This window comes from Acinonyx jubatus, chromosome A2 (genome assembly GCF_027475565.1).
Source record: "Acinonyx jubatus isolate Ajub_Pintada_27869175 chromosome A2, VMU_Ajub_asm_v1.0, whole genome shotgun sequence".
Lineage (NCBI taxonomy): Eukaryota > Metazoa > Chordata > Mammalia > Carnivora > Felidae > Acinonyx > Acinonyx jubatus.
Genome location: NC_069383.1, coordinates 19,414,963 through 19,434,312, shown reverse-complemented (window position 1 = coordinate 19,434,312; position 19,350 = coordinate 19,414,963). Strand labels below are relative to the sequence as shown.

Genomic DNA, 19,350 nt, shown 5'->3' with positions numbered 1-19,350 from the left:
GCCAAGAAGCCTTTGAAACCAATCTGTAAATCCCTGTCCGGTGTCCTTCCACAGAACGTACTTTCTCAGGGGTTTGGGAAACCGGCACTATGTAAGATACGTATTTGGTTGTTTGCAGTCGATACTTATCATGAGGGTCGCATCCTTCCAGGAAGGCTCAAGTCGTAAATGATTGCCTCCTTTCAGTGGTCTTTCCTTGTCCTTCACATGACATCAAAACAAAACGAAAACTCATGAATTTCTGTGTCCTCTCGCAGAGCACAATCATCGTGGAGAAGACAGTGCAAGACCTCATGAACCTGATGCACGACCTGAGTGCATACTCGGATCAGTTCCTCAACATGGTGTGCGTGAAGCTCCAAGAGTACAAGGACACCTGCGCTGCAGCCTGCAGGTAGAGCTCAGGGTGGGAGCCAAGGAGAGTCACGTCAGACCCTGACCCTTGTTATGCTTGTTGATGCTGCTTTCGGAGCCTCACTTTTCCACCGTGCTAGAAAAGGACCGGTTTTGCGTTTGTCAAGGGGCCTGACGAGAGCACGTGTCGCAGAAATAGTCTCCTAGATGCACATGTCATCATACCGACAGAGGGAATGAGAGCGACCAAGGGGCAGCACCACTTGAGACTGCCATTGAGTGGCATGGACAAGGTGTCAACCTTGATTTTCAGGAAAAGCTAGAACTGTAAGATTGTCTTCTTCAGGGAAATGCCAGATCGCATTTAGATCTTGTGATCCTAAAAGATCTTTAAAGTAAAGCAGTTTCAAACTTTCAGCATCGTTTATAATCCAGAATGTGATTTCTCCCTAGTTCTTAAAATGTGTTTCTCCTGATGCCTGATCTGTAGCCTTCCCACTGTCATGAAAAGATAGTTACACCTGCTTCCAGCATCAGCAGAAATGAAGAACCATTGTTAGGAACTTGAAATCCCTCGGCCTCCCCTCTGATTTCTTTTCTCTGGGTTCAGAAATCTCATGGAAAAGATCATAGCGCTTGTGGTAACAAGCTAATAATAGGAACAAATTATGGTCTGGTTGACAAGACCTGAAACAATTAGGGAAGAAAAGAATGTATAATAAAATACTAAATTTTATGTGATGTATAATTAAGGATAGATATGAAAGTGCAGTACATAATCAAGTACTACCTGCACAGTACAGGACGTAAGAGCAGAAGGAATGAAATGTGAGAGAGAAAAACAGAGAAGAGGGGACTGGCTTGAGGAAAGACTTCCCAGGTGAGATGTGTGCTGTGTCTCAGAAAGACATGGGATGGAGGGAGGCGGACAGAATAAAGAAGGACGTTGAGGGACACAGTGGAAACACTGACGTAGTTCCCTGATATTTCGGCAAAACCATTACCTTCCTTGTGGGGGACCCAAGGCTGGACACAGTGCTTCTTATTACGTCCTGTCATTGCACTGGTCAGAGATTTCTGGAGCCTTTACCAGATCCAAGACAGCTGAGTGTGCAGGGATGAAGTCAGTCAATCAGTCTCCGGTTATAACTTTAATGAGTTTGCCATCTTGGTAGAAGATAGCAAGGCAAATTGGAGACAAGGCATGAATGTCCACAACATTAATTTGTGACTGAAAATATGGTAAGATAGGTGGACACGCTGTAGGAGGAAGAAATGACTTGGGGACAGGAGCAGCTCGATGAAGGGTATGAAGTAGGCCTTGTGAAGAGTGAGAAGGAGTTAGACAGGATTTGGACTAAAGTTGCTGAAGGAAGGAAGGAACCAGAGCAATTTCAAGGAGGTGGGAAGAGAAGGAAAAGAAACAACAAAGAATGAATGTTTGGGTTTTTGGAAAGGGAGACTGAGCCAAAATGGAGGATCTTAAATGCCAGGCTGAGGGAACTTGGCATTGTAAAAACTTTTAGGTAGTGGGGAACCACTGAAGGGGAGTGAATGGGGAGTACCAAGCACAGACCTGTGCGTCAGGAAGATTTTTCTGAGCTTTGTGTAAGATGGACTGAAAAGGCAAGAGTGTGGAGGTGGAGGGAGAGGGACAGATCAGGAGACACTAGGACGTAAATTTGTAGCTTTGTGGCCGCTGGTTGGCTGTAGAGGGTGGAGAATGAGGGAGAAGTACTCGGGGAAATTAGCCTTGTCTTTCCTATGCTGTATTTGTAGAGAATTTTTTTTAACTTGAATTCAAGATCTCACATTTACCCATTAAATTTAATGTTATTTTTAGCTCAACGCTTCAGTCTTTTGAGATATTTTTGAATCCTCATTCTGTCATCAGAAAATCTTAGCTTTTCCCCACATTCCGTACCATTCTTGATAAGCAATCTTTCAGTTTCTTATTATGTCATTTGAAAAAAAAACAGTGTTCAACAGGACGGGGCTAAGTTGAGAATTCAGGGCGCACCTCTCGAGACTTCCTTTGAGATTCCCATGTATATGTTACTCAGTGCTTCAGGAGTTCATGTGTTTTTTTTAACTGTGAACCCAGACTGTACCTCAAGAGCAGGGTCTGAAACCTACATTTGAATGCCAAGTTTTTCACCTGTTAGTTATATGACCTTGAACCGTTTCAGCTTCTCTGTGCCTTACTTTTCTCATCTGCAAAGAAAAAAAAGGGGGGGGATAATAATAGTTCTTCCCTCGTAGGGTTGTCTTGAAAATGTTAGTCTTCTAGACCTATTTTTAGCAAAATAGTAAGCTTCCCCCAAAATGATTAGCCGAGACTCTGATGATGACAAAGATTACCTTTATCACCATCCATGACGGTACCTCCTGTATTTTATTATCTGCCCTATGAGAGACTTGTTAGATTTCTTGCTGGTGTCTTTCGAGTCCTAATCCTTATAATGCATCTACCTCCCCGCTCAGGTCTCCCCAGATGGGCACGTACAAGTCTGCAAAGGACAGTACTAGGTATTTGTTCAGGAACCCTCCCAAGGGGTCCCTTTCACTTTCAGGACCAATGGGCCCTACCCTGCTGAATCTTTGTTAGGAACTCTCGTCTTGGACAGCTTACAAATTACCCTTGGAAACAAGGTCTCTTGACCTTGAGCCAAATTGACCATTTCTTCCTTCAAGTCAAGGAGTTACTCAGGAGAGGAACAAAGTTGGCGTGACTTGTGCATTGTGAGCCCTTCTTGGCTCCTCGTGAGGACCACTTCCTAATTGTTCACAAGCCATGTTCAATAACCTGTTCGAGAATTTTACCTGTAACTCCAACTCAGCCGATTTCTGTCATTTACCTTCTTTTCTTTTAGGAACATCAGGGCGTTTGCTCTCAGGCGTTTTTCACTGTCTGCCAGGATACCTCTAAGATTATCAGGAAGGCTTCTGTGATTCTCTGCTCTGAATTATTTCTGTGCCCCAAGGTCCTTGCCTAAATTTATTAAACCTGTCAGAATATTCTTGAATTTCAGTAACTTGACACAGTTGGTTACTCAATCCTTAAAATAATATGTTGGTTTCTAGGATTTCATGCATTCGACAAATGTTTATTGAGTACTTCTACAAGACTTTGTAGATACAGCAATGAACTTAAAGATAAAATGCTGCTTTCATGGGGTTTACATTCTGTTGGAGACAGAAGAGAGGAGATACACAATAAATATAATGCATAAACACAAAGAATTTTAAAACAGTAAGTACCGTCGGGGGAAAATGGAATAGGGTGAATAGATTCGAGAGTATAGGAGAAGGAGCCTGTAATTTTAAATAGGGTGCCCCAGAGGGCCCGCTCAAGTTAAGTTTGAGAAGAGGCCCAAAAGAATTTTGGCAGTGAGATAAAGTATCTGGAAAGAGTGCCCTGGCAGAAGGCTAAGGCCCTGAGGCAGGACACTGCATGACACATTCCCAGGGCCTCAGCAGGGAGACCAGTGTGATTGGAGTGTATTAGAAGGACATCCGTGGGGCACCTGGGTGGCTCAGTCGGTTGAGCGTCCGACTTCGGCTCAGGTCATGATCTCCCAGTTCGTGAGTTCGAGCCCTGCGCCGGGCTCTGTGCTGACAGCTCAGAGCCCAGAGCCTGCTTCGGATTCTGTTTCTCCCTCTCTCTCTGCCCCATCCCCGCTCATGCTCTGTCTCTCTCTGTCTTAAAAATAAATAAAACATTTAAAAAAAGGTTAAGAAAAAAAAAGAAGGACGTCCAAAAGAGAACAGGGGACAGACCATGGAGGGCCTTGTCAGCCATGGTAGGGGTACTGAGTTCAACTCTGAATGAAAGGGGGAGCCACTGCAGGAATTGTGCCTAGGGCCAGGATGATCTGACTTACATTGTAAAATGTATTGAGAATCGGTTGTAGGGCCACAAGGGTGGAAGCAGGGAGACCATGTGACAGCTGCTGTGGCAATCCAGGTGAGAAACAAAGACCGTCTCATACTGGTTGGTAGTAGCAGAGATGGTGAGAACTGGTTGAATTCCGAATATATTTGGAAGGGCCAACCTGCGTGATTCCCTGCCTGATTAGATAGTGTGAGAGAAGGAGAGGTGTCAAAAATGACTCCTAGGATTTTTTATTTGAAAAGACAGAGTTGCCGGCTCTTGAGACAGAGGACCCTGCAGGTGTGGGAGCAAGCAGATGAGGAATTCAATTTGGAGTGTCTCAGGGCGCCTGGGTGGCTCAGTTGATTAAGCATCCAACTTCAACTCAGGTCATGGTGTCATGGTCTGTGGGTTCGAGCCCCGTGTCGGGCTCTTTGCTGATAGCTCAGAGCCTGGAGCCTGCTTCCTATTCAGTGTCTCCTCTCTCTCTGCCCCTGCCCCGCTTGTGCTCTGTCTCTGTGTCTCAAAAATAAATAAATGTTTACAAAAACATTTACATTTGGAGTGTCTCTTAGGCATCCACATGGAGCTAGGGAGCAAGCAGTTGGATGTATGCCTCCAAAGGAAAGAGGTCTGGCCATCAACATATAAATAGTAGCTATAAATGGTGTTTAAAACCATGGACGGGAGTGAATGCAAACATGACAGGGAAGAGGACTATGGCTTTGAAGAAGTTTGCAAGGAGAGGAGAAGTCACCAAAGTTGACTGAGAAGCAGCCCCCAGTGAAGTAGGAGGAAAGTCAGAGTAGGGTGTCCCAGAAACCAAGGAAAGAAGGGGGAGGGGTTGATCAGCATTCAATCAGCATTAGAACAAAGCAGTGACTGAGCGAGAGATTTAACAGCATGGAGGTCATAGGGGATCATCATGAGAGTGGTTTCTGAGGACCAGTAGGAGCAAAACCTGGAAGGGTGTGGGCTTAGGAAACTGAGAGTGGGGAACTTGTAAATGTAGGTAAAACCCCTGTAGTGAGATTTGGCTGCCATGGGGGACAGAGAAATGACATGGCTGGAGGGTTAAGGGCACATGAAGGGTTTTTTGTCTTTTTATGTGTTATTTTAAATAGAAGAAATCAGTGCATGTTTAATTACTCTTCAAATGAGTACTGTTAAGAGAGAAGAAAATTCCTGATGTAGGAGAGAAAGGGGCAAATTGCTGAAATTCTGGTTTTTGGCTTGTGAGTAGAAGCAGGACATAATACCCAACCGGAGTGACTGGCCTTAGGCAGGAACATGGATAGGTGTTTGTTTGCCATGGCTTGGCCTTCTAGGGACTGAACTAGGGACAACCGTGTTGTCCAAACAGTACAACTGTGTCTCCATTATACTACTACTTCTGGGAACATAGCTACTGCTTTTGGCTCCCGATATATTGTGGTCATCAAGAGTACCTTGATTCATTCCCCCAGGAGTCTGTCCCACTGTGGTGTCCCTCCTGACCGAATTCCCTGGAATGGTGTCCACTTATTGGTGCCCATGATCAGATCTTTGCATATATATTATCTGTAGTGATCTACCACCGTTGCTGAAGTGTAGGCTTGGGATGAATTATCTCAGGGATGGGAAAAGTAATTCTGTGTATCTTTGAAGGGGAATAAATAGAAAATCGTTTATATGGCTGTTATACGACAACACGCGCGCACACACACACACACACACACACACACACACACACACACACACCACATATAATCCCATGATGCCTGTTGCCTATTGCTTAATCAGGTTTTTCAAGCCAGAGAGAAAGTGTTTTCTTATTGTGTGTCTCTGAAGATGCAAAGTGTCCTTACTTCCTCTCTTCCCATTTATTGCCCTCCCCCCGATTGGCACCTGCTGAGGAGTAATTAGGGCAGTCCTAATTTGGACAGCCAAATCCTGATTACAGTGAGAGGAAAAACAGGAAATGTTCTAGTTTTGCTGCCAGCAAATGACTGACTTAAATAGAAAGCCATATACAATTCAAATGATCCAAAATGATATAACATTGGGGAAGGAGGAAGGGAAGAGGGAAGCAGCACAGTCTGATTCTTTCTCCGCAGATAGTCTTTTACAGAAATGATCAAATCCACAAGCTCACAATGCCCTCTGCTGAGAGCTGGCTTGTTTTCTGAGTTTACCATGAGAACCTGAGCGTCCACTGGGAGTTGAGAGATCTGAGGGAAGGTCAGAGACATCTCACCTTTCTGTGAGCACCTCACTCTGGAGAGAAAGACTGTACCGTCTAATGATGTCATGTTACATGCTTTGGATAAAGAGAGGTTTCCTAAAAGGGTAATGAGGACTAGAAGTCTTTTCCTTAATTAGTCACACCCCTTGGGGCTCGGAGGAAAACTCAGCTGTGAATTCTCCACTGCACGTATTCTCAATCAGGCAGTCGGTCCATTAGTCTGCTATTTCCAAGCTGAATGCCAGTCTCCCTCTGCTTATTCTTTATTCTGGGGTACCACCAGCAGCTTAGGTGTCCCCAAATAGTCATTTAAAGGTTGGAAATCATGGTTTTTTTTTAAGTTTCTGCCTGTTCCAGTTCAACGTCAGTTCATTAAAAAGAAAAAAAAAATTTTTTTTTTTGGCCTTTCTGCATTGGTTTGGGCCTGGTAGAGAATACAAATAAACCATCTTCTAATCTTTGAGGCTCTGTTGACACAAGTCAGGAGCATGTTTTCATCAGGAGAAGGTATAACCATCCTCGGGGTTTACAGAAAACCGAGAACTCGTGCCAGAGCATGAAGAAAGAGTGATGTGGTGATGAACTTGCAATCGCTGATGGCAGAAACCAGGTCTGGCACAGGGCTCGGCAACTGTTTGGCCCTCGGTATGTTTGCTGCATGAAGGAGGAGCTTCTTAGAGACTGAACAGGTTGAGCCAGCAGTGGGGTAGCATAGGCAGATGTGATGTGGGGGGGAGACGTTGAGAAATCACAATGAGCAGGTGGACATCGTGGTTGGGTAGGAATGGGCGGAATAGGGGAGTTCTGAAAACTTCCCGTATCGAGGGAAGGAATACTCTCGGAGGTCGTGGCGAGGAGGCTGACCTCACCTTCTCCGTGATCAAAGTGGTGTTCTAAGATCTCGGTGGCCCCATTGTGCTGAATAGAAACTGGACACCAGGGCCCGTGGTGGGTCTTGAAGCCCTAGGGTTTCCTGTGTCGCCAGAGGCCAGGGTTCTGCAGACTGAGAGCTTGGTTGAACTTGGCCTTGCTGCGTTCATAACCCGGCTGAGGTCGCGGGGCACGGGGGTGGGAGCGCATGCACCAAAAGCCAAGTCTGTCTGGCTTAAAGCCTGAAGAAGAGGCAGTTTTGAAAACCTAAACTAACTTTGAACCTCAGACGAACCAAGGGAACGCTGCGAGCTCCATGCAAGCTTGTCTCCAGGTTTTCCTCTTGAAACTGTGTTATACCCCTCACCCCCTTGGCTTACATAGCACTGATATATTCATTTGTATTAAATATTGAGCAGATACAAAAGAACACTTATAAAATATGTACACTATCTGGTTCATAGAGAGCACTCAGCAAATGAGAGCTTTTATTTGCTCCTATAATTTATTATGCATGACTATTCTGGCATCCCATTATATTGCAATTTAACCATTTTTTATGATGCATTATCTGATCAGTTATTGGTTTACATGCCTTTCTCTCTCAGAAACATTATGGATTCACATCAGACTTATTTGGGGAGATTTCAAAGCCCACATACTGGATTTCCCACACTAGGGCCCCCTGAGTGATGTGCCTGGGCGAGAATAATTTTGGGGCGCCTGGGTGGCTCAGTTGGTTAAATGACTTCGGCTCAGGTCCTGATCTCATGGTTGGTGAGTTTGAGCCCCACATCAGGCTCTGTGCTGACAGCTCAGAGCCTGGAACCTGCTTCGGATTCTGTATCTCCCTCTCTCTGCCCCTCCCCCACTTGTGCTCAGTCTCTGTGTCTCTCTCTCTCTTTCTCTCTCTCTCAAAAATAAATAACAAACATTAAAAAAAATTTTTTTAATGTCCTAAAAGTGATTCTCATGGCTGTTACTGGTCTAAACTCTGAGGATCTAGAAGGAAATTATTATGTCTTTTTCCACATAATTATCTCCAACTTTTAGCATGATGTCTGTATATAGGCCCCACTGACATGTTCACTGATCACGTGAATGATTTCCCTCTGCCTTCCGAGTGCACATCAGCTGGTACAGATGCTGCCCATGCAGGCAGGTGGCCCACAGATTCCAGAACAAGCAGCCAATTGTCATTTCTCCCAGGTAACTCAGTCGACCATGATCAGATAGGAGTCTCTTGTAGTAACTTTGCTACAAAGGAATAACGACCTGGACAGGAATGGAACCCTACTCAGGAAAGGACACCGTCACTGTGCAAGGGACTGTCAGGCATTAACTCGTCTCCTTGGTCATAACAGTCCTGAAGACAAGACTCCCGCCATCTAACCAGTAAGAAAATGGATTCGGCTAAGGTCACAGGGTGTGCGGGTGGTTGTATGTGCGCTAAAAGCCAAGTCTGTTTGGCTCTAAAGCCCAGAGAAGAGACCCTGGAGTTAAAGAGGAAACAGGAAACCTGAGAAATGTTTCAAGTGGTTCAGAGAGACATGCTAATGGGAGCACAGGCTCCAGAACAGTTTGCACCGGCCCAATTCAGGTTCTGCCCTCACCAGACACTTGATCCTGAGCAGACCTTGGTAGTTCATCTATCGGATGGGAATAATCACAGTGCCCATCACATGGGATTATTACTAGGATTACAAGAGTTAATCCATGTAAAGTGTATAGGAGAATGCCTAGTTCATAGTAAATGCTCAAGAAGTGTCAGCTGACAGTTATTGCTACCGGTGTTTTTGTTATTTACTTTAAAATTAATTCACTGGGGCGCCTGGGTGGCTCGGTCAGTTAAGCGTCCGACTTCGGCTCAGGTCATGATCTCACCGTCTGTGAGTTCGAGCCCCACGTCGGGCTCTGTGCTGACCACTCAGAGCCTGGAGCCTGTTTCAGATTCTGTGTCTCCCTCTCTCTCTGCCCCTCCCCTGTTCATGCTCTGTCTCTCTCTGTCTCAAAAATAAATAAATGTTAAAAAAAAATTAAAAAAAAAATAAAATTAGTTCACTGATTGTATTGTTATTCACTAATAAGATGGCAAAAGAAAGGTATTTTTATAACATCTGTTATTTCCCTGGTGTTTTGCCCTTTGGTGTGGTATTCATTCATTCATTTATTCATTCATTCATTCATTCATACATCCATTGCTTGATTTATTCCACAGTTATTTGTGAAGCACTTTTAGGAGCCAGCATTGTTCTGGATCTAAGAGTATAGAAGTGATTCAAACAGGCAAGGTCCTGCCTTCATGGATTTTACGCCCACATGGAGGACACAGAATACAAACAAGTAACAATCACAATACATTTCTCAGAAATAAGGGTAAGGGAAAGACCTTGCCGAGGACCTTGATGTTTGAGCTAAATTCTGAAGGTTGAGAAGGAGCCATGTAGGAACATGGGGAAGAGCATTCCAGGCAGAGGAGGGAGCAGGTACAAAAATGGCAAGAGGCTTCCAGCCTCAGTGCATTAAGCCTAGCGTAACTGGAACAGAGGGAGAAAGAAGTGAATGGTGAGTAAGGTTGGACAGGTGCAGGGGTCAGATCATTTGGGTTGTTTCTGGCTACACGTGAGAATCACGTGAGAGCTCGAAGCTGTCCACGCTGAGCCCCACTTCAGAATGTGTAATTGATACATTTTTAAAATGCATCCCAAGTATTTTAATGTGCGCCAGAATTAAGGACCATTGACAAAGGAGCCCAAGGCCAGGGAATTTGGGTTTTATTCTAAATGCAATAGGATGGCATTCAGGGTTGAAATAGGCAGTTGCCTGGCCTGGTGTCTTTCCATAAAGATCTTCAGGATATTCATATTTAAAGTTGCTTGTCATAAGAAAAATCTGAACGCTGACAGTTGAGACATATTTTAGATTAATTTGTGGTCTTCTGTTACAACACAATTATTTTCTTCTTGGTTTTTTAAAATATCAGTTATGACCGTTCATATGAGAACTTGTCTATTTAAAGGTTGTTATTAAATCATGCCCAAGGGTTACCTTCTGTAAACTCTCAAATTTCAAATCCTTTTCCACGGGTCTTCCTGAACTCTTTCTGTGTCCTCTGAGCCAGAGTACCCAGATGTTTCTGAAGTTGTGATTCCTGGGTAGAAATCCATACCGTCATAAAGCTCTCTGACCAGCGTTGAGTGTGATGGAAAAGTAGCCCAATGTCTGTCTGCTCTTTTCCTACTTATTCTGCCCCATCTTCTCTTAAGGGATTTTGGGGTGTTGTGTTTGTGTTTATTTCAATTAGAGGCATAGCACTACCTGTTACTTTTGCATCCCTCATTGTCATTGTCACTGTGTCACCGGACATCACGTTATAGTGTGGCCTGCTACGGGTCCGGTCATTCACAGTTGAAAACCCACTACAGCGTCTCAATGAGAACCATCTTTGTCCGCGGTTCATCAGGCTGTGCGTCTCATCTGTCTAGCTTGGCTCCTGGGTTTTGAAGTATCTGGAAGATTCAGTCTGGGAAAGTAAACATCATGCCCCGGCTGTCACCAAACAGTTGAATCCAATTAGCCCCACCTGCCCCTGGTTGTTTACCTAATGAAAGACTCAGCATCCCAGCTGTGTCCAGGGACCAGGCCCACGTGGCATTTCCCAACTGTTCCAGAGAGGAAGCGATGCACATCAGAGCCAGTCCACACCAGCAGATGTTTTCTGAACGAAATTCGCTCAACTGTGTCTAGAGGGTGGACCCTTCTCATGGCCGCCTTATCACCTATTCCGAGAGGTGCACCGATTTTCCTCTTCCTCCTGGGAACGGGTACCGATAGCTGCACAGATGGCTCTGTCTGTGGCCCATTGAGCCGTGAATTAATTAGTAGATTATGGTTCTGGTAGTGGTGATTAACCCTACTCCTCTTGTGGAATAATTGTTGGAAACGTAGCTTTTCTTTTTTGAGGCTATTCGGGTATGTCCTAGAATGTGGTAGCCCACACAGTCCAGCTGATCACAAGATGAGAAACTAATAAACGCAATTGGTTAGGATGGAAACTTTGCCATTTGAATTAAAAACTCCCTTCGGGGTAATTGTATGTTGCTAATCAATGCCAGTATTTCAAATTAGAATGCTTTGGCATTTGGGATTGATCTTCATTCTGATATGAGTTAATAATTTATTGTTGAGAGCAGTGTATATAGGTAAGCATCTTAGTTCTTTTCGATTACTGTTTTTTTAATAAAATAGGATCTATGAATATTAGTGAAGCCAGTAATATAATATTGATTATTGAATTAAACCAGTCTTTAAAAAATATATATAAGTAAACAATGTGGGTGCTTTTAATGTAGTCTTTCACTGACATATTTTTTTTTCATTTCAGCTAGTGCTAAGGTGAAAAATTCTAGATCCCTGAAGTGTACAATACCACCTCACATCTATATACCCAAACTATTTCCTAAACGCTGAGCATCCATGGGCTCAAAGATTTAGATGCCAGAAAACTGAGTTGGGTTCTGACTCCATGGAACAGAATTTCACCTGGATTACAGTTCTAAGGGGAATTGAACCACCCAGCAAAATTCTTTCTAGATACAGATGCTGAAGTTTAAGTTTTATATAATATTCACAGCTCACAAAATATTCTTCCTTTGTTTTTTTTTGTTTTGTTTTGTTTTTTTAAAAAAGCATTTTAAAATGTCAACCCTGGGGGTGCCTAGGTGGCTCAGTTGGTTAAGCACCCGACTTTTCATTTTGGCTCAGGGCATGATCTCACAGTTTGTGAGATCGAGACCTATGCCAGCCTCTGTCTGAATGGATGTCACTCATTGATGACAGTGTCTATGAAGGGGAGGAAGGAGCTTCATTAGAAGTAAATGCAGGATCAAGAGGTTGATTCGTTTCTTCTTCTTCTTCTTTTTTTTAATAACATGGGTTGGGGAATATAATGAGAGAGATAGTAGACATATAGGGAAAGGGGGATTTGAGGGGTGGTAGGGAGGATCCCTAAGGGCCTAGGTAGAGGGATTACTGGAAGTAAATGAGAATGAAACAGATTTGAAGACATTTCTGTGGGGGATAGAGATGGAATGTTGAAAAGTATATAATTAGGAGCCCTCCTTTCTACATCAGATAGGAAGAGTGTGGGGGATAAGCAATGAGGAGATAAAGGACAAAGGCTTAACAAATAGGCATTGAGAAAGTGGGAAGGGAAGTTGACCAGAGACAGGTAAAAGGAACACCAAAGAACACTGAGGGCCCACCCGGCATACAGCATCATTAATGTGAGATAGGACTATTCTGTAAGATTGTATCCAGCACCCCACACATGATTGTGGAAAAGTCAGATTGTGGGATTAATTTATAAATATCACAGGAAAGAGGCAAGAAAGTAACAAGGAAAAAAAAGAGAATAGAAGGTACCATTGAGAGTGATTTGAGAGACACAAAAGAAGGTTTTGTAGTCTAATTTCTGTATCACTGACCATAGTCACTGTTAGAAAACTTTTGCTTATGGCGCATTAGAAGAATTCTAGAAATCAGCTATGGTTCTCTTATTCTAGCTTATTTTCAGAGAACCACGAGAATATTGTTTCCTACAACGTGAAATCCTATTACCTTGAGTCAGGTGCTGATGAGTCAAGGTTTTTAGGTTTCAGCTTCTTTTGTTGACAAATTGTACGTTGGTAAAGGAGGTTTTATCATGCATACACACAATGCACGTGTTGTATATTTAGGAACGCATAATGTCTCCTAGTATAATCCTTACGCCAACATAAATTCCTGCCTGTGTTGGAGGGAAACCTCTCAGTGTGTGGGTCAGCTGGAGAGGGGATAGCCAGCTAATTAGCAGTCCATTCGTAAATAAGTGTCCTTTCTGTCACCTAGAGTTGCTGATGATTTTTAGACCGTTGAAATTAGGTACAGTGACAGAAATGTTGAACAGAAGGAGAAGCTTTTTAATTAAGTTGAAATTGGACGTTTAAGATGAATTTACAGGTACATTCTGGTCAGTGCAGTGTTAATAGCTAACCCATGGGCCCTATTAAAGGACTTGAAGCCTGTCACTCTAGGTCACCAGTCAAAGCCCACTGGAGAGAGCAATAATCAAAGACTTTTTCTGTCTGACATCAGGGGCAGAAGGTTTCTCTATGATGGTAGATTTACTTTGAATAGAGGGGTGTCCATAGTTCAAAAAGTACCTTCAAGTAGAACTAATTGGTGGTTTAAGCCAAGAAGTCAGAGAACAACCTTTTGTAACACTTTCGACCCTTTCTGGTACCATTTATGTTGTTACTTAGTAATATTCTTTTATATTAAGCGGTTGCCCCACTTGTTATTTGTTCAACATTTTTCTTGAAAGATCCTCCCCCCAAACCCTACCATACATTTTTATTTACCCTAAGGGATTAATTATGATAAGGGCTACTAATTAGTATTATTATTACCTTTCACAATTACTCAACAATGAAGAAACTACACATGAAATCCAGAGGTAGTTTCCCAGTAATGTGACCTGTTAATGGATGTCATGACTCTAACTCACATAATGGATTATGTTAATAAGAGAGACGACTGTAGTATCTTTTTTTTTTTTCCCCACAACAGAGGTAGGTGAAAAAGGCTAACTGGGTACCAGGCAATGTGCTGAAGTGTCTCTTTTCCATTGACTATGTTCAGGGGCATTGTCCAGTCAGAAGAGAAACTTGTCATCAGTGCATCTTGGGCAAAGGACGATGATATCAGCAGACTCTTGAAATCTCTACCCAACTGGGTTAACATGGCTCAACCCAAACAGCTGAGGCCAAAGAGAGAAGAGGAAGAAGATTTCATAAGGTAAAAGATCTCTTTTCTAAGTTGTATTAAACATCGAGAGGAAAAACATCTGTTTAGCCAACACTCTCTTGCGTGAAATTGTGGGCAATTCTGAATATCAAGCAGCAATGAAATGAACTTAGTAAAGTCTTTCTGTGCTAACACACCCCATTTCCCATGTGAAGATGACTCTTGTACTCAAAATTTTTGAAGGGCTTGATGTGAATCAAGTATCTTTTAATTTGTAGGTCATTTTTCCCTCTAGAGAGGTCAAGAATGATTGAGACACTGATTAATTGGAGCCTCGAGTAAGAATAATCAAACTGACCTTGGCACAGAAGTCAGGCCACAGACTCCCCTCTGTCTTAGTATTACTGTCACATTTTCCTGCTGCCAAATTTTTAAGAGATCTGGGTAAGCATATTGGCACACCTTCTCTTTCAGTGTATCCATTTAATCATATCTATAGCCTGGATAGTTTTATTAGAAGTAATTTCTGGAAGATAAATTATTTTCCTCAACTTTTCAGGTTACTTTAAATGAATGTAAATCTTCTTCCTATTTCCTCGGCTTATTATTTTGTAACCCCTTAATTGTCTTCTACGTTTGCAAAGAGATTTTCAATTAGTTTTATTAGTGTCTTAAGTAGCTCAAAAGAAAGAGTTTCTAGTCCAGAAAAGAGGATGCCAATCCAAAGAGCCGCGGATCTGTGCACCACCTCACGCTTCTGATTTAGAAGAGCTAGACCGGGGTCCTGGCTTTCTTACTCATGCTCTGCTCGCTGAATCTTACCACTCTCCATCTAAAATTTGAAGGCAAAGCCACTTACACATACATTTAAAAGAAATTTTGGTGAACCTGAATATACGTCAAGGCAGTATATATAAAGTCAAGTATAACCTTAGGTATGTAATTCAGTGAAATGTTATATGTGTTTATACCTATGGAACCCCCTCCCAGATCAAAATACAGAACCTTCCTAGCACCCGGATGGCTTACCCTTAAGATAAGCACAATTCCGACTTGTATCACCATAGATCAGTTTTGAATGGCCCCCAATTTTATATATGTTTAATCATAGCATCAGGTTTATTTTGCTGAACATTGTGCCTGAGAGATTTGCCCATGGTTCTGCAGGTAGACATAGCTTGAAAGCAAATTATATGTACTTTAACAATAGAAAAGTAATTTTTTTTCAATCTTTTGTTTATGATTCTTTCCTCTTAAACTGTCACATTCTCTATTGTGATTAGAAGTTTAGAGCAAAGATAAGTAAGGGTGAACACCCTTTGTTGATATTCCAATGTGGTAGAATTGGTAGAGCCTTGATCTAGCACATTAGAGTACCGTGGAGCATGGCGGGAGCCAAAAAGACTGAAAAGTCACACTCCCCTCCTATAATTAGTTTTTAAAGCTCAGAGGGCTATTTGGCGCATGAATGAATATAGAATCGAGTGCCCTTTGCATTGAATAAAGGTTATATTCCCTTCATTACTAAATGAGGCCCTTTCCTATTCTTGTATTTTAACCAGAAAATAAAGTGCGTTATTTCCAGGTTTAACTTTGAATAGAGGGGGGAAAAATAGGTCAAGCCAGGGCTTTAATAGAAAAAGGAAAAATAGCAAATATCCCTTTGTTCCCAAAGAAGCTGAAAGCAGGCTCGCTAGCCTATTGTCTTTGCACCTGTCATATATATGTATATATTTATCCTTTTGGGATCAATGAATATCTACTAATAAAAGCAGTCCCACTTCCTGGAGATGTAATTAACCAAAGAGGTAAGGTGTTGGGACAAGTAACAGGGGTGAGGAGGGATTGTCTAGGATTGGAGCAGGCCGTAGGTATTAGAAAGACTGTCCCCCAAAACCTCTAACCCCCATGTCACTCAGGGACCCTGGATTTCAAAAAGAAGAATCCTTTCTCGAGAGCTAGGTTTGAAAATCCTTAAGTAGATAAATGTGTTTGGCGAGACCAGGACCAGAGTTTTCAGGTGATAGAAGTCAAAGAATATGGAAAGCCTACGAATTAGTCTTGAAGTATAGCAGGCAGAAAGACAAATGATGGAAGATTGTACAATCGGTTCCAACAGTCACAACAATCAGAGTTGACAGTGCCCGGAACCGTACAGCAACGTTGTGAGTTTTCAGGTAAGTTATTCCCATTCAGATGAGAAGACTGAGGTGTAGAGAAATTAAGTCACTTCCCCCAGATTTACAGAGCTACTAAGCAACAGAACTAAAATTTGAGCCCAGGTGGTCTACTCTCAGAGCCACCGCCCTACAAACCACCAGCCTAAAAATATACCAGGAGTTTACAGTTTGGGACATTCGAATTATTCCTTCATTTTCATTGATCATTATAATCTCGACTGATTTGCTAGTCATTATATGCTAATGTCAGACATTTATCATATAGGTGCTTTTACTCTAGATTTAGTTTGCAATTATTAGTATTCATTATATGACATTGTTATGAATTCTCTGAGTTTTATTGTTTGTCATCAAAGAGAAGAAAAAACAAAAAGAATCATTGTTGAAAGAAGAGGACACAGAGGGGATGAAAATACAAAAATGATATAAAAGAAATTATGTAGGTTCAGATAGAGTGTGATGCAGACCTAAGTAGGGAAGAGAGACTAAGGATATTTTAGCTATTTTTAGTTACTGAGTTTTTTAAAAGATAAACTTTTCATGTTATCTGGAGAATCAAGTGAGTGCTGTGTTCATTAAGGGTGCTTTGTGTTGTTTTATGAAATTTGGAACTCGGTATGATTAAAGAATAGCAAAAGATTATTTTCAAAGAGCAAGACCATTCCTGACATTTTATTTGGCGTGAGTTCCACATTGGATGGTTAAGGAAGAAAAGAGCCAGAGCAAAAGCAGAAAGGAGGTTTGCATATTCACCTGCCTTCTGTGAGACCCTAGTAGTACATCACGGATCCTCAATAAATGTGGAATGCGTGAAGCTGAATTTAAAAATAGGAAGAATCCCCCACTCTTCGAATGAAAAGAATAAAATGTAAAGAATGGTGAGCCGGTATCTTCATTGGGAGAAAATGCCTTCTGTGGCCCCTGTAAAGGTTGCCCACGTAGGAATATGTTCCTTTTAGAAGCTCACTAGTTTCCAGTCTCCGCATGGCCATTAATTAGTGTGTTTCACTTTGCTTTTGCCTTCGGTAGGTCTTTATACCTCTTTGGTTTCTTCAGCCCGCTCAGATTAGACAGAGAGGCAGAAATCTAGTAGGTTTAGGAATATGTTTAGATGAAACATGGTATGAGTAAAGTAGAGCATAAATAACTTTCGTAACAATTCCACTCGGAAATTTAAAAGGTTCTCAAGACAAGCGTAAGCAACAGCTGTTAAAAGGTTCCCAGTAGCTACAGCTATTGAAGAATCTTCAGATGAATTGAAGGAACAAGTAAAAAAATCTAGTGCAGGAAAAATAGACGAGCTAGCTTGAACAAGACGTTCATTAGAATGGAGACATTTATTCCACTATCTCTGCAGGCTTAATATGACTTTAAAAATATAATTATAAGAGGAAAGATGAATCAGAAAATATGAATATATTAACTAAGTACAGGGGCAGAAAATGCTTTGCTAAAATGTTTTTTTCCCCTCATTTAAACAAGATGAAGGTCATAGATGGATGTAGGGCATTGCCAGGCAAGAATGGATGAGAAGCAGACTTAAATCTCAAAATTAAACAAGAAAGACAGGTAATTAACTGGAGACTCAGCTACAAAACATATCAATTAATGTTCAGGACGATTGCATTAGGCACTTTGTTATTATATTATAATGATATCACTCTTGTTAGCATAAGATCGGCAGTAAATGGAAAAACACTTAAAATCTCCCCTATATATATTCCATAAATGCTAACCTATTTAGACAATTATTTGCGGATTATAATTATTCATTAGTGTTATTTAAAAGTCACTAATAGAGCATCTTCTACATTGTGTTTTTTGTAGAGTTTCAGATCATAGAATTATTTAACTTTTTAAACTTAGATTTTACTTCATTTAACACCATTCTCCTCTCTCACTTAGAATCTTAATCAAAGAACAAATAATCTCCCTGATTTAATCCCACGCAGCCCTTCAGAAAGAGGCTGAGAATGATGTTCTGCGCCATTGTGGAGGGAAGGATATCTGTTACCTAGCCTGGGGTAGGAACCGGAAGAGGTGTTCCTAAGACACCGGCCAGCAGTGAGCTGGTCTAAAACCACCGCTGAAAAGTCCTGCTCTTGTCGTTCCCCAGCTCTGTGCTGCAGGCTGATGTCCCTGCCAGTTGATTGGGGACCACTCACCTTCTCACCCGCATCCCTTTCTCCCTACTGAACTTTCTTCTCTGGTTCTCAGCCTACGGTGCTCATTCCTACCTGTGTGTCTTTCCTTGCGCATTACTCTTCCTGGAATGCCCTCTGCCTATCCCACCCCTGCCTCCTGTACTCCCATCCTGTTCAGCTTGCAAGACACACAGCTCAGGTGTCAGCTGACACTCCAGCATTTCCCTCTGGGCACCCTTTCCCCCTCTGCGCCCCTTCCCGTTTTCCTTCTGGGTAAGGAGCTCCCAGTCTGGGGGCGGGGGGGGGGTAGTTAAATAAGCAATTTGTAGTGTGGGGAGTCCTGCTAGAGGTAAAGATATGTGTAAAAATATAAAAGACCAGTGGAAACATTGAAAATAATAATAGAACTGCATCAGGAACGGGGAATGGTATAATTGAAGGAGGGAAGAAGGGTGGTCAGAATCAAAATGTGGAAAATTACTACATCAGCACGTAGCAGTTTCCATTGGTTTTGTAGAGAGGTGGATATGACGACTGGAAGAAATAGGAACAGAAATTGTTTGTTTTTTTAAGCTGTAGGTGCTTTTTTTTAGGGTCACAGGACTAAGGATGAGTAGGAGTAGGACAGGGGAATCGTTGCTCAGCTTTATAGATTATTTAACTACGAGTAATTGTTACTTAGTTTTAATTTTTTATTTGACTAAAAAAAAAATCCACATATCCTCAAACCCTGTTACTATTGACTGCCAGCTCACTAATCTGAACACATTGCCATTCCAACATTTTTTTTATCCCTGAAAAATATCTTTTTTATTTTTTTTTATCTTTTTTATGTTTATTCATTTTTGAAAGACAGAGACAGAGCACAAGCAGGGGTGGGGCAGAGAGAGAGGGGACACAGAATCCGAAGCAGGCTCC

The 19,350-nt window shown here is 42.1% G+C and overlaps 1 protein-coding gene across 1 annotated transcript in view; it reads left to right on the top strand.

The window, feature by feature from the left end:
• EXOC4 (exocyst complex component 4) overlaps positions 1-19,350 on the top strand; it is a 743,049-nt gene that overhangs the window by 591,330 nt on the left and 132,369 nt on the right. Inside the window, exons 12-13 of the mRNA XM_015073047.3 lie at positions 258-394; positions 14,004-14,159. Of these exons, the coding sequence (XP_014928533.2) occupies positions 258-394; positions 14,004-14,159 (293 nt within the window). The remainder of the gene's footprint in view (positions 1-257; positions 395-14,003; positions 14,160-19,350) is intronic.